Raw genomic sequence first — 16,214 nt, forward strand, 5'->3', positions numbered from 1 at the left:
ACTGAAACTCATCGCACCCGTGAAAAAGTTTTTGTTTTCTGCCGATCTGGGCATCGGCTCTGTCATCATTGTGTCACTGGAGCGTGAACCAACAAGGGCTTTTAGTCGAGTGTAACTAGGTCTGAATGAAAGTTTTTGGCTGCGATTTTGGCCGGAGAAGAGAGAGAGGGGGGAGAGAGAGGGAGAGTCACAGTGCATAATTCAGAGGGGATGGTAGATTATGCGCCATCTGTGTCCATATCCCGGTGGCCCTGTCAGAATTGATCCACAACCCTTGACCTTTTCATATACCCGGCGTGTTTTCCAGGCCCTCAGTCGTACGTGTCGTGTTAGAGCGCAGACGTGTGGGTGTTTGTATTTCGGTTTGTTTTCAGCATGAGTCAGCCTGCCGCTCGCTATAACCTTTCCACTGGATTACACAGTGCAGGTCAGACACACACGAAGAGTTTTTCTGTCTTTATTTTGTCGTCGTACAAATCAAAGGTCAAACATTTCTGCAGGAATTTGAGATGTTGCTGGCTCTAAATACACCACGTAAATAGGTCAGATGAATGCAGTGAAAAGAACGGTTTATCACTTTTTTGGGAACTACGCTCATTTCCTCTCTAGCCAAGAGTTAGATGAGAACAGCACAGTAGGAGGTTACATTAGCAATTACAATAAAGACTGGAAGAAGGGGGAAACTGTGAGTTTTGTCATCACTGTGAAGTTGCCAGACAACCTGCAGGGAATGTTTGTATGGATTCAACAGCCACGATATAAAGGTGTTAATTAATGAGAGCGCTTTAATAGCTTTAATTTATTGGAATGGTTTGGTATTTTTGGATATTTTGAAGAAGAACAAAACTTTTCTCCAATTAAACAGCCAGTTAGCTTAGCCAACTGTTTTTTCCTTCCTTTTTTCTGTAGAGTTTGAACACAAATAATGTGGTGCCAGGCAGACGTTGTTACCCTGTGACGTCATGTCAAACCATTCCTTTAATAATGTACAAAAACTGGAAATGTTATATGACCATACAAGAGGGCAGAAGAGGTGCAGTACACGGTGATTGGGTTGTATTTTTTTTTTCAGTGGGGGTTGATAGATTCTGGCAAAACAAATGGTTTTTGTGTGTTGTCTAGAGCTCTTTGGCTGTCCTTTATCTTTCCATTTCCAAGACTCAGTAAGGGCGTTATGCAATGTCCTTATGGCTGTGACCAGCTTGACAAAGCCATTGGAAGAAGCTGACCCTGTGTGTGTTGCTGCCATGAAAGTCTTGTCTGTGCATCCTGGTCTAGTCAATGAAAACAGTCAGTGCGTTTACATGACACCACAAGAAAAACGAATTACTGTTAGTCCGACTCTGATCGGATATTTAAGATGCATGTATCTTGGTCTGACTAAAATCGGACTGGATCGGATTTCTCATAGTCGAATTAAAGCACCCTGATTATTCGATTGATAGTCGCATTACTCCTGCATGTATATGTTCCATCAGATCGGATCGGATTTTGCGTTCTGCGCAGGCGTGAGATTTTTTCCCCGGGGGCCGTGAGCTGGAAGCTGGAAGACAGCGATGGCGGCGTCTTTCCTCCGAAATCACCACAAGAAAGAGCGCCATTGTGCATCTAGTTTGTGTGATTATCATGTACATCATATACGAAGTGTACAAAGAGATGTAGCTTCGTCATTTCTTGAATGCCGAGGCAGCTGGTGACATAAAAAGGTCAGCCGGAGGTGTTTCTGTTACCACTAGTTGAAATGGGTACAGCGCCACCTAGCGGACCGGCGTATGACATGCTTCGGCCCAATAATCCGATTTTCTCACCGGCATGTATACTCGGATAATTGCAGTTGTCTGGTTGAGTAGCATAGTCAAACTGTGGCTGTAATCCGACTAAGCTGTGCATGTAAACGTGTTGTGTTGAGTGTTGTGTTGGTCCTGAACATAGTTGAAGTGTGTAGCACTGAATAGAGTGGCGGCTGCAGTGAATGCATGGCTTTGATCAAAGCTCGCAGAACGTCAACACAGCGGATCACAGTATGGCACTGTCGGTAAATATGCAAAGTCGGATTCCGACCCCGGACATGTTCTGTAACATGTCCGGGGTCGGAAATCCGAATCAATCAAAAACAAATAACTTAACAAAGGTTACTTATTGCTGAATTAAAATACTCCCTCCCCATCACTTTTAAACAGCGAAATCCAGACAAAATTAGACTAAGTCTTCCGTAAAATGAAAACAGACAAGTCATTTTATTCAGCCTGTCTTGAGTCAAGTCAGACCACTAGTCTTTAACTTCCAAGTCGAGCCTCAAGTCATTTGCTTCCCGTCGAGTCAAGTTGAAAGTCATCGGAACAGAAACTGCAGTCAACTTGAGTCCACCTTCGTTTGCAGTCACCCGATATAAACTAAGCGAGGTGCGCACCTTTTGCTCTCAAGACTAATTTTTTGTCAACATCCAGCGGTGCAGTGTAACGGAAGAGGAAAAACAAACCTTACTGTGCTTTATGTGAACCACCACATCCTGCTGTGGCTGCTTTGCAGGTGTTGGAGGTATTACCCATTCTCTGCACAAACTCACGTTGATGCCGATTGTTTTCTGTGTTGCCCTCGTACTTTATTTTGATTTGACAGGCGTTGCAGATTATACAGCGCGGTCCTTATCACGTCTGTTTGTCCTATCCTATCCTAGCGTAACGCAGTCCAAAGTGGGCCCGTATTGTCTCTCCGAAACACTTTCATCACCAGTCTGTCATTGTGCTAAAATCACCTTTCTTCTTTGTGTTAGTTGAACTTGCTTTCATCCCAACGCGCCGCAAACCTGTGAGTCACGAGGAAGTCTCTCTGCTGCGGGATGATTTAGAGCGCTATCAATGTCTGGCACCGGCGTACCAGCGGAATGCTACAGGAGGAAACACATAGCCGTATCGATTTTATGCCTCATTGCGTTTTGATTTTGATATGATGGATGTCTTCTCCGCGGTGGAGCACTCAGTGGAGTTGATCAGGCCAAATGATGAGCCAAACGTGAGGTTTTTTTTTACTTTTTTGATCACGAGGAGCCGACACCAAGCTGTTGCGTGTGCAGCACAGGCGAAATAATGGACATCTTTACCTATGCTAGACCATGTAGTCTCCACTGATCCAGCCCGGCTGCAGGAGCACAATCTGTACAGTGCTAAGACGAGCCAATCAGAACCTGCTCCCTCTCTCTCAGAGCTAAAAGAACGACTTGATGCCCCCCCCCCCTCCCCGACTTTACGGTCTGGAGCTCTTGACAATAAGTGGAGGGTTGCGGACTGAACAAAGCGCTTGACCTTTAGAATGTACTTCTGCTTTACATCAAATCAGTCAGCTCAGGGGAAGATGTACCCTCGGCTCAGGAAATCCCTGGATACCCTTGACATTGCAGTTGAAAGGGCCACACAAACTTCTCTTTGTGTCTGTCTGTGACGCACGAGTGGTGCGTTCAGGGAACGGCGCGGCGCGGTGAAATACAGCTCGGTGTCCTCTGTCGAACGCCTCTGAAGGAGCAAATCGCCTGTGTGATGAGCTTGAACTAAACGACTATCTTACTGTAATTCTCGCCAGGGTTTGGACGCTTGAATACAAAGTACGACATGAAAGGCTGCGAGCGTCGTCTCTCGCGCGGCGCACATCAAAGAGCAGACAGGCGAGTGACACCGAGCCTCCCTCTGATCCTCAAGGAGCCGAGAACGGGAGCGAGTGGTTGACAGTGCTCTTTAAAATCGCTCCGTCTCCCCACCCGAGCGCTTCCCCTGCCTGTTCTCTCCGCGCTCTCACTTCCCCCCTTACTACCCTCTCGTTCTCAGCTTGTGTGATTTAATCTTTCGTTTGATTGGCTCCAGGTTTTTTTGGGTTTTTTTTTTTTTTTTTCGCCCCCTCGTCACAGCTGGCTGAAAGGAAAGGCCGTTAAGGGTTAGTGTCGATGTGATGAGCGCAAATCGTTCCGCTTTCATGGCGCCCTTGAAACTTAGCGAGGTCACGCCGCAGATGCCTGTGCACGTCCTCCTCAGACTGCATGTTTGTGTGTGTGTGTGTGCATGTTTGAGTGAATTTCTGGGTCCAGGTAGCGCTAATGTGTTGTAGATTCCTGTCTGATTGTGATTAATTGGATGATGAGAAGTGTGCGCTGACAAGCTGCTTATTCTGATTAGGGAGATCAGCTTCCTGTGAGAGGCAGAGCTAACAAGGCTCATGAGCCTCCGCACTGAGCTTCCTTAACACATCTGCACCCTGTCTGCGCTCTCCTCCCACTGCTTTAATCCTCTGTCACCCCTCAGCTTCAGCAGTCAGGGGCTCCCTGCTGATTGGCTTACAGAACTATCCTCTTTATGCTTTTGAAAGAATAAATAACATCTTCCTCTTGCAAACGATAACTTTGATCCGGAGGGAAATAAACCACTTCTCTTGCGCCCGTGGTTACTATTGGTGATTAGGTGGGGCTACCGTTAGCGTTAGCGGAGATTTGATGGATTTGGATGGATCCTGCTTACTCTGTGACTTTTCTTCACTTTGGTTAGATTTCAGCAAATTTGTTTCAGCAGGTCACAGATTAACACGTGTTGGTTGTAACCCGGAATGGGATAAGATGAAATGTTTTAACAGATCACATGTGTCAAATAGTGAAATCAGTGTTTTTGCAGGGGGTTTGTTACGCTGAATAAAAAGGTATTCAGTGATTCACAGCCGCTTCTTTCACAACGTCAGCGAAAGGAAAGTGTGAATCATGTCATGTTGTATTTAGAGTTTGGGAAATTGGCTTCAAAGCCAGTCCCAGTTGAGTCAGCTAACGATGATGATGCGTCTTTCTTTATTAGCTACTGAGATGCAGCTAACATCAGAGCATCTGACATATTATCACTCTATGAAGTACTTTTCTTACCTCAAGGGTCCAAAAATAGAGTGCGTCACACGCTGTACATTTTCACTCTGTGGTCCAATAACAGCTGAGCAATCTTGGAACCAACGTCTTGTCATCCTCGGCCTCCACACAAAGACTGCGTGGCTTGTACTCATACCGGAATAACTCGGCCTGAAGTTGAGTCATTTTGCCGTGTTCCTAAAACGTAACAGCATGAGTACATCCTTCCGCCGTGTACTGTAGCCCTTGCTATTGGAAAGAAAATGAAAAACAAAAATACGGTAAATCTTACAGGGTTCGTACTGGTGCTTGAAATCATTGAAAGTGCTTGAATTTCAATGTTGTGTTTTCAAGGTCTGAAAAGTGCTTGGATTTTAGTTTAAGTGCCTGAAAGTGATTGACATTATAACTCTGTGTCTTGGCAACATTGGGATCAGACTGGATAGTTTTCTAATTACAAGGAGAAATAAAATCTGGTAACAGCCTGGTAACAATAGAGAAGGATGGCTGAGGAGAAGGTGAATTGGATGCAATTTGGACTGATGACACGTTCAATATTAATAAACTTTGATGAATAGGCGAAAAGCTTATAAAAAGTTTATGTCAAAAAAGAAAATTACCAGGTGCTCTCAGGTCTCTCTTTGTCCCGGTGCGAGTGTACCTGAAGAACGCCAAGTGGCTTCCCTTTTTTTGGATAAAACTTTGTGTTCTCCTTTAATTTCTAAAGTTTTTGCTATCATGAAACATCATTTTAGATGTTTACAGCATAATACAATGTACATAATTGTGATAAAAAGTGAAAAAAATAATCATGAGTATATATATTCCTGTAGATATGTATTTTACCCCAGCTATTAGGTGCTGGAAAATTTTGTAAATGACCCTTAAAAGTGCTTGAAAAGTGCTTGAATTTGACCCTGAAAAATGTGTACGAACCCTGATCTTAAAAGTGCGTCTTTCGTCGTAATTATGCTTCTACACTTTAACACAAGGAAGTTAGCTTAATGAGGAGCATCCTCGTAGAGCCCCTTAAGCCAAATTTGTTATATGTCCTATTGGGCAATATAAATAAAATCTACATGAAGGGATCGATGGCGATGTTGCTAGAACATTAGCATTCGTTAGGAGTCGTGTTTCCCGCGTTGCACACATTTGATCCGATACAAAAGAGTCTCGACAGCACGGCTTTAAAGCAACAGAGGGGGAATTCAGATTTATGGAACACACGCCGAAGTATTTCCAACATTTTATAAAACCCCCATGATGCAGCGCTAATACACCGCAACACTTCACTTAGTGGCGAACAGCACCTCTTAGCTGCTCTAAAAGCACTGTACAGTACGGTGAGAGAGGTTGACTGGTTAAAAGAGGTTAAAAAGTGCGCAGCAATACAAGTGGGAAAAACATTACCTCCACTCTTGAAAAGAGGCGTCTCTTTGCATTACCTGGAAATGTGACTCTGTGGACTATACAGGGCTTTGTAGAATCAATACTATTATAAAAATTGAACCACTAAATGAATCGCCACTGTTATAAAACCTTTTGAGTTGCGCCATGTTGAAGTTAAATTGCTTTGTGGCTCTGGGGATCAACAGCGGGATCATATGAATTACAAGTGGAGAAAATATTGACAGAATTATACAGGGATTGCTAACATATTTACAACCTGCTAATGAGTTCTGTTCTGCCTTTCAGCTCAAGTAAAGGCTGCTGGTGTAATGACCACGCACAATCCGGACAAGTTATGTGTGTTTTTCGAACACAGAAAAGAATAGTATTTTTGTTTTGAGAATTTCTCCGAGCATGGATCTGGCTTGTTTAATCCTCCTCCATCCCTTCCTGCCCGCTTCCTTTCGACCAGAATGGCAGGTGTCAAGCTTGTTTCCAGCCAGGGAAGTGTGAGTGAAAATAAAAAAAAAAAGACGGCCGAGCTGCAAACAATCAGAAATCAATTGCGCCACAGCTGGAGAATAATTTGTATCGAGCGTTAAGAAGAGGCATTATTTTGTGCTTGGACTCTCGCAAGCGTCGTCAGATTTTGGTGATCTTTTTGCGCTCCGTGCACAAGAAAAGATTTTCTTCGTAATCTGGAAGGATCAGACTTCCTGTTTAGGAGGGAAAATAAGAAAAAAAGATGATTCAACCGTATAGATATCTGCCGCAGATGGGTAGTCTCCTCTACAAATGTGGAAACTTGAATTAAGGTGGATTTACCCTCCCTGTTTGCTGAATATAGCTTCTCCCTCTGTGTGGGAAGGCTTTCTCAGCTGTGGCTGTCTGGCTCATCTGTTTCCCACAGATGGCTTGTCATTCATTCAGTCTCAAACTCACCAGAGATCCAAAATTCCTCACAAAGTTTTCTGCTAAGCTCGTCACTCTGAGTCATCCCAGCTCTCTGCGCTTCTCTCTGATTTTGGATATTTCTCGGAGGGATCATGGCTGTCTTTTATTGTCTCCACTGATGGGTGATGGACGGACCATCCTTGGAAAACACACACACTCGCGCGCAGATAGACGGATTTGCAAGGCCTTGTGAAGCCGTGCGACATTAGAGGAATGATAAGTCCCCGAGCAGACGAACGAGGCTCACGCCGGCAGAGATAAAGAGACGGCAGAGAAAGTGTGCACCCCGCGTAAACTTCACATGCGCACCGCAATTTTACTGTTGGAAACACACTAATCATGGCTGCATTGTCTTCCATTACGGCGAGTCAGACAGGTAATCAAGAGGCTGTTTCCACGAGCTCTCTCCTCATTAGCTCTCATTAGCGTGCTCCTCTCCACTCCACTACTTCCAGGATCCTGATTATCCGTGGATCTCAAGTTGGCTCTACGAGAACAGAGACTTTGTCTCGGAGAAGCGGCTCCAGACCTCATTTATCAGGCGAGAGCACGCAGCTGTAATTTCATCATTACGCTCATCCTATTTTCTCTAAGATAATTAGTATTTATCTATTCAATTTTTTTTTTTTCAATTCTAAATAATGTATGCACTGCATTAACATCTGCGACCCCCTGACCTCGCGGGATGATTTCATTCATGTCAGGAAAGACTCTCACAGTCACATTCAAACGGGCCTCCATTGATTTTACATATTGAGTTCAGTGTACGTGCATATGGGGGCGTTTGCCAAGTCTGGAACCTGTAATGTCATCGTGGTTATCTCAGTGTGGGCTTGGAGAACGAATGACATGAGTATTTACCAGCCAGGGTGTTGCTTTTCAACTGGCATTATGGGAAGTGTAGTATTTTTGTAGCTTGACATGGGATATCTCAGCCGCTGCTACTTTAGTTTTGATGGTGTTTTTTTTTTGTAGATCTGACTTTTGTTTAAAATACAATTTACAATTCAATTTAAAACGACAGTGTGTAATATATCAAGTATTTAGCGCCATCTAGCTGTGAGGTTCTACATTGCAACACTCCTTTGCTCACCCCTCCCGTTCTGAAGACGTTGGAGACGTTCCGGGAGCTACGGTGGCCCTGACGGACAAGAAACTCATTTTCAAAATATGGACTCTTTCCCAACAGCGTCGAGTATTTCTACTGATTCAAGTAATGTGGTAAAGATGTAGTTAGTTATTAAGGCTATAAAACTAGACGTTCCCTCACAGTTCCGCAGTCAAGCTAGCTCTGAGCGAAAACGCGTTTAGCCTTACTACGTAGTACCATCTAGTGCTTTGTGTCCCTCTCGGCAGTCCATAGTTTTTTTAAAGCCGGAAAGACATGGCGGCCTCCATAGAGCTTGCCCGTGCTATGTATGTTCAGATAGGTAATTCTTCGCTCAGGAGGATAAATCAGATTGTTGGCAGAGGTAATTGTACACCAATGAGGACTTACTTATGAACAAAGACATTGATTTGAGTTAATAAATTACTTAAATTGGTACACACTGTCCCTTTAAAATTGTAGAATTCTCCTTTAAAACTTGCGTTGCTTCAAAACTTGGAGCTAGTCAGTGTGTATCAATGCAGGACAGTAATGAGTGGTATAATCTATATAAACAGATATCTGCATATGAATACACATTTATAAGCAGGGGAAAAGACTCTGCGTTCCCTTTATACTCTTGAGTAGAATTGACCAATTATATTTGAGCGGGCTTTGCTCACATGCAGGTAAACAGCTCGTGTGGAGAGCAAAAGTGGATGAATGCCTCGGCTGAAATGAAATCTCAGAACCCATCAGCTATCATCTGAAAGCAATTTAGCTTTTTGTTAGCTTTTAAATGCCTCTGAGCTGGCAGGGGAGGAGGGAATTTCCTCAAATTCCGCCCAAATGTCCACTTTGAGGCGAAGATGAACTGATTAGATTTTGGTGGTTGACTGTCACTGTTCTTTGGTTTGTTGATTTCCTGTTTTATTTCGTAGTTATATCCTCTCGTGTCTTGTTATTACAGTCTACTTCCTTCCCTCCTGTGCTCCTGTGCTCCTCCCCAGCCTCATTGTTTCCCCCCACACCTGTCTCATATCAGTCTCGTTAGCACCTTCCTGTTCCCAGTGTCCCTCCACCTGCATCCTCTCTTAAGTTTAGATTGTATTCAAGCCTGTGTTGTTCCCTCGCTCTTTGTCCGCTCGTCAGTTGTCGTCATCACGTCAGTCCTGTTGTCCTCAAGTTTTCTTCCACCTGAAAAAAAAAAAAAACAGAAAGAAAATAGAAACAGACAAACAGGTGCACGAAGTATGATGCTTGCCTCTCGGCTGAGCAACAAACAATATGGTAAGCTAAAGGATAAGCTAACATTTTTAACACTTGCATGCCCATTTGTACATTGAAATATTTTTTGCTTTTTCTTTAATTGTTTCTGATGCTCACATTAACCATTTAGAGATGCTTTCCTGTTGTTATTCCAATAGGAGCGCAAAATCTACACTGATGTTTCCCCACAAAAGTGCCCAAAGTTTAATTAAAACCCCTGTAGGTAGACGGATGGAGTGTGTATCTTTAAACGATCCTACAGAGGGAGAATGGCAACACAAAGAGGGAATATTGTTTTAGTAACTTTGGAAAATAGCCACTGGATTTGTTTAAAGGGATATTCCGGTGTAAATTTAATCCATGGTCTAACACACCGTGAAACTGTGTTAGACTCCCTCTCGAGAGATCAAGTTAGCAGACCGCTAATTTACGGAGTTTTATAAACCTCAGAAACGACCGCACGACAACAATACACTGCAGTAAATGCAAAAACCCACAAATAATGCTCAGAACAGCACCAAACTTCAGCAACAGTACAAATAGGGTCTCAGCACATAGTCTGGGGCATCTAACCTCCGCTAGCTTAGCTGGATTTCTATTGTGAAGCTAAAAACAGATTTCAACTCTCCTCCATCAGCTTCCGGGTCGGGGAAGTCCCGATGCGACGATTACCGAGTGCGGTTAGAAATGCTCAATTCCGTTCTTTTCCCTGTCCGCTCTCGATAATAACTGTTATAAACTGGCAGGTAAGACACATATGAACTCTGATTGCTTTTCCATGGAGTCATAATCATACATTTTCATCCATGAGCCGCGGAACTCTACTGCACTCGGTAATCGACTCGTCAGGACTTCCCGTCAACAGGAAGCTGCTGCAGGAGAGTGGTAAATTTAGTCAGCTTTTCAGTAGAAATCCAGCTAAGCTAGCGGAGATTAGATGCCCCGGACTATGTGCTGAGACCCTATTTGTACTGTTGCTGAAGTTTGGTGCTGTTCTGAGCATTATTTGTGGCTTTTTGGTGGCGGTTTATATTTGGATCCGTTTACTGCAGTGTATTGTTGTCCTGCGGTCGTTTCTGAGGTTGATAAAACTCCATAACTTGATCTCTCAAGAGGGAGTCTAACACAGTTTCACGGTGTGTTAGACCATGGATTAAACTTACACCGGAATATCCCTTTAAGACAGAGTTGAAAAATGCAACCTGATCCTTTCACACTGTATCCATATTCTCTTGTTTGGAATAAACATGTAAAACCTGCTCAAACTTACCAGTAAAGCTTTAGTACTTTTTTTCGTAACAGCGTGTTGTTCCCACCGCTCAGCACCACGCTGGTGGATGCAGGCAGACATTGTCAGGATAATACAATCCTGCTGATGTAACTGTCACTGTCAGGACATAAAAAAAAACAAGCCACCAGCACCGAATATGTCAAAGTAACTGAAGCCACACAGGTGGAGTCAACTGTGTCCTTTTTAACAGTGACTCGAGTTCTGAAGTACTGTTCAGTGGTGCACTGTGACTTTTTAAACAAGGCTGCAACTCATATTGTATCATCTATATGTCCTATTTTCTTAATTAATGTGAGGTGTTCAAGGGGAGAAAAAAGCACAGATTGATGCTTTTCAAAGTCATTATTATCTTTATTATCTACTCGTCTCTGACTGACCCGTGTTGTTCCCCGTCGCTCCACCCACAGACAATTTGAGCTCTCTTGCATTATTCATTCCACATAAGCCACAGTAAAACCTGCAGCTTTCCCTGATCTTTTCTTTGACAATTTTATTAGATCCGCAGACTCATTTTCATTTCGTCTTGACAATTTTTTTCCTCACTAACATTTTATTGAACCGGCAGTTTTCGCTGCCATAAAAATCAAAGGCACAGTGAGCCACTAACGGCAGGGAGACACCGCTGCTCCCTTCACTCCTGCATTCAAATCCTCCCGTTCTGCTCCATTGAATTGATTGGAAATCCAACGTACGTGCCACCTGTAAATTTCACCCGAGGTCGGCGTGCGGTTGTGTAAAGATTTTTGGATTCCTGCTCTGCGGTGTGTGCGCAGTTGCACAGATTATGTCTGCGTGACAGCGAGCGGAACGTTTTCCGCAATCAGGCTTTTTTTAAGGAGATCTCAGCGGTGGAGTTTGTATTTGTTTCAACAATGGCATGATAAATGAGGGCTGCCATCAGCGCTGATTAATGAAGTCTTCATTATCTCCTGTTTTCCCTCTTCCTTTCATCCTCGCTCTCGTGCAGGCTCATTGTTTTGCCTGGTTTAGATTGCGCGGATTTTGTGCCTCATAATGAGTCGGGGAACAATGGCAGAGTACTTTTTCACTTCTCCTCCTGAGCGATACTTGTTCTTTTGTCTGCATCCTCGATGAATGACTCCTGAATGTCACTCACCTCGTTTGCTTTGTCGATTCTTAACTGTAAATGGAGCGAATGAGAGGACCGTTTCCATTTATAGCCCTGCTGACTTCTCGCCGTGTTCAGTTTGTAGGCGACTATAAACCAAAACACCCATTCATGAAATTCAAATGCGAGTGTGCTTGATTTTAAATGACACGACTAAATGTCAGATGGATGACAGTCTTTGTGGAGGAAGAGTGGTTGTAACGCTTCATGGCATTGTGTGTATCCTATCAGATAGTATCTATTACAGAAATGAAATTACCCTCAGTTAATTTGATTTGGATAATATTGGGCTAATAGAAGTGTGCGGCACACTGTGCTGAATATGAATCAAGTGAACAGAGTTATACATTCATGTCGCGTACAGCTACAAACTCTGGATGTGAGATGAGCTGGATTTCAAGGTAATCCTCCTCCACCTTTACTCTCTCTTTCTCTCCGTCTATTTTCTTTTTTCCTGACACACACTTAACCCAAAGAGTACAGTAATAACACAAGGCCACCAACGTGCGGCACCAACAAATTCAACACTAAGTGATATAGAAGACCGTTGTCTGGCGGTGCAGCGCATAAGCGAGGCATTACTGGAATTACGTACATCGCTCATCTCCACCGAGGGAAAATAACATCAAAAGTAAAACTTGAGTGTTTCGAGGCGTGTAAATGAGAAAGATTTTTCTGCAACAGTCAGACACAATGTTCTCGAGCTTTCACTGTGCCTGTGGAGACTGTTGATCTTGTTCCTGCTCACATCAAGTCCAACTCATGCCTCAGGTCCAGTGTTGTGTTTAAGGGCAGGACCCACGCAACTCATCGGCCTTCAAACTCATTAGAAGTATTTCCAGTCTTGAACATTTTGCTTCAAACGCTGTATTACTTCAGTTTGGGCTGGTTTTTTTTTTTTTTTTTTTTTTTACATAATTGTGACAAAATTGCATAATGATGTAAGTAGGTAAAAATGGTGAGGACCAAAATACAAACACAGTGAGGCCGGCAGTTAAAGGAACAAAAAGCGAACAGTAAAACGATAAGCCACAGTCCGAAAATCCAGAATGCAAAAACCGAGCAACAACGAATAATAAGATCAAATAAAATGGTGGAGAGAGAGACAAAGACAGGAAGTAGAGGGTCACAACAAGACAGTAGGACATACTTTACAAAATAAAACGGGAAATAACTAATCCAAACATTTAGGGGAATCAATGAAAGGTTATCTTGTTTTACCTTAGTGCTAATTAGCAAATGTTAGCATGCTTGCACTAGCACTTGATAGACTAAGAGGGCGAACATTGTAAACATTGTACGTGCTAAACATCAGAATGCTAACATTCTCATTGTGAGAACATTAGCATGTGGAAATCAGCATGTAGCCCGAGGCAGTAAGTTTCTCATTTGACATGAAGCTTTGATTGCATCAGGAAACGTACCCAAGGCAGGAACTTGCATCTGAGCACTGATTCGGATATTTCCTGCCAATATCAGAGTAAACAGTGCAATGTTAAAGTCGTTGATCACTTAAATCAGAAACGTAACTGCTGAATCATCCCTGAAGAGCCTCTCAACGGATAGCGTGCGTAAGTTTGCCTGTGCATGTATGCGTGTGTGTTTGATGCTGGTGGTGGACGCTGGATGGAGGTAAACAAGTGTTACAAGCACAGCCAGCAAGAGAAGGCAGTGCACACACACGCACACGCACACACACCCACACACGCTACCACAAAACATCGTATTTTCACTGCCACTCACTGTCACTTCTCACCTATTGCACAGCTGTGTCCCTATTGCCAGGAGTGACAGAACACCTCTCAGCACGACATGCTTTTCATCTTCCTCTGTGTATCTGTAGGTGGCTGTGTGTGTTTGTGTATCTGTGTGTGTGCGTGTGTAAAATCCATCCAGCTATTGATTTATGCAGCATGTGGCACAGCGGACATTGAGCCCGCCTTTTAACTAAATGATGCAAACACTTCCCGTTTAGCCAAGATGACTGCCGAACTATTTCTTTTGCACCGTAATGAGATTAAGTGTTATTAAGCCTCCTCCATCTGCTCAATATTAGAGGGCTCCTGAATGTACGCATTCATACTAGCTTGCTTTAAAATGGAGTTACAGAGCTGGGAAGAGAGAGTGAGGAATGGAAGGATGTGAACATGTGATTGGAAAGGCAAGGAAAGGAAAGGAAAGGAAAGGAAAGGAAAGGAAAGGAAAGGAAAGGCAAAGCAAGGCAAGGCAGGGCAAGGAAAAGAAAGGAAAGGAGAGGGAATGAAAGCAAAGGAAAGAAGGAAAAAAGGAATTGCAAAGGGGGAGAGGAAAGGAAAAAACAGGAAAACACAGGAAAGTCTAAGGAAAGGAAAGGAAAGGAAAGGAAAGGAAAAGAAAGGAAAGAAGGAAAAAAGGAATTGCAAAGGGGGAGAGGAAAGGAAAAAACAGGAAAACACAGGAAAGTCTAAGGAAAGGAATGGAAAGGCAAGGAAAGGAAAGGAAAGGAAAAGAAAGGAAAGAAGGAAAAAAGGAATTGCAAAGGGGGAGAGGAAAGGAAAAAACAAGAAAACAAAGGAAAGGAAAGGAAAGGAAAAGAAAGGAAAGCAGAAGGACTTGGCCCACCTCTGTACTGGCTCTGCCCACAAACCTACCATACATGGCAACCCTACATCAAAGCAGCGTGCATGAGCGACCACATACAGGCACACATACAATATGCAAATGGTCATATACATTTTGCATGTAAACCACATTTGCATTTCAAACATGCCTCCATTTGTCTTCAACTAAACACACACAAGCAAGTCCTAATCTTCTGCTGACATGGCTGCACCTTTTGGATGATGAGCTGAGGCTGATCACTATTACTGGTCCCAATAGGCTATTATACTCTCTCTCTCTCTCTATCTCTCTCTCTCTCTCTCTCTCTCTCTATCTATCTATCTCCCTCTCTCTATGAACACCCATGTGAGATTTATGCAAAGATGTTCTACATGTAGTAACCTAGTTCACCAAGTAGCCTAGCAACACTCAAGTCAGCTGGTTAGAAGCGTGTGCATGTGTCCACCCCACTGCCTGGCTGTGATTTGCATCTGCGAACACAGCTGCAGCCGGTATCCATGTTTGTGCAGAGGAGCTGGAAGTCACTGCGTGCTGGAGGTCCGTCTACAAATTGGTAAAGTTGTGAATCACAGCCGGAGTGGTCCTCCGCAGTGCATGATGTTAGTGCGTGAGTTGCTTCTTTTTTTCTGCTCTTAAGTACGTCTCGCTGTGATTTTTTTCCTCTGCTGTAATCATCTGTCGATCAAAAGATGGGTGTCCAGAACTTGTTCACTCTTCATTTTGGAAACAGCAGTAGACTAAACAATCTTACTACTAAGTCCATTCTGACTCCATACAGGAGCTTTTGATGGTATCACGCAGCTTTCCTCAGCAGATTGATTTTGTCCAGTCATAGCTTTTTCAAAATTTCCATTTTTTTCTCGACACTCGGCGGAGTTGTTGTCCCATGTTGGCGAAGTTGAGAGAAAGATTGTCATTTGGCAGCAGGAGAAGTGTGCGCGTCTCAAAACTGAGAGGAGTCCTTATGCCAGTTTACAAGCATGTTGGCAGAGTTTAGAATGAAGGTTCATTCTTGACCTTGTAAACAGCAGGTTGGTTTTTTTTCTGTTTAGCGATGGTGGCTGTTGCTGCTCGCGCAAGTGAAAGTGTTTGATTCCAAACAAAACACGGATGCAAAAATGCATCACTGCTTGGACGGGGCCCCGTTTCCTTCCTCAAGAAAGTCCTGCCCAAACGAAAACATTAACAAATAATCCATTTTCAAACTGACCTTAAAGGACAACACCGTTTCATACAGTTTACTTTGTTTATATATGGCGGACCCTGCCACCTTTCTGGCTTCAAACCGTGTTCCTTGTTTTTATAATCCCTTTAAGATTTTGAGTTGGTGAGTTCTGTGTGCAGACTGTCACCGGCAACTCTTCATCATAATTATGTGTGAGGAGAGTGAACGGTTAACAAGTAAGGCCGAGGCTGCGTTGTTTCCTGTCAGGTCCTTGTGGGTGTGTAGGCAATTGGAAACCAGCACGATAATGGCTGACCCCGCCACATAACAAAGACATCTACTATGTAGCGAGGTACATGCTGAATGTAAATATATTGAAAGACTATTGCTGAGGAAGTTATGACCGTGAAGCGTATCGAAAACTTCATGAAAATGAATGAGAATTGTGACTTTAATGTG

General features: G+C 43.5%; 1 protein-coding gene across 4 annotated transcripts in view; it reads left to right on the plus strand.

Annotated features, from left to right (window-relative positions):
- Window positions 1-16,214, plus strand: part of dlgap3 (discs, large (Drosophila) homolog-associated protein 3) — a 130,949-nt gene that overhangs the window by 82,261 nt on the left and 32,474 nt on the right. Inside the window, exon 1 of one of the 4 annotated variants that reach the window (XM_030412486.1) lies at window positions 15,105-15,197. The exons of 2 other annotated variants lie outside the window; for them this stretch is intronic. In XM_030412486.1, coding sequence (XP_030268346.1) covers window positions 15,185-15,197 — 13 coding nt within the window. In that variant the 5' untranslated portion in view covers window positions 15,105-15,184. Of the gene's footprint in view, window positions 1-15,104; window positions 15,198-16,214 lie in introns of those variants that run through there. One more of the 4 variants, XM_030412485.1, reaches the window with a different exon arrangement.

This window comes from Sparus aurata, chromosome 3 (assembly GCF_900880675.1).
Source record: "Sparus aurata chromosome 3, fSpaAur1.1, whole genome shotgun sequence".
NCBI lineage: Eukaryota > Metazoa > Chordata > Actinopteri > Spariformes > Sparidae > Sparus > Sparus aurata.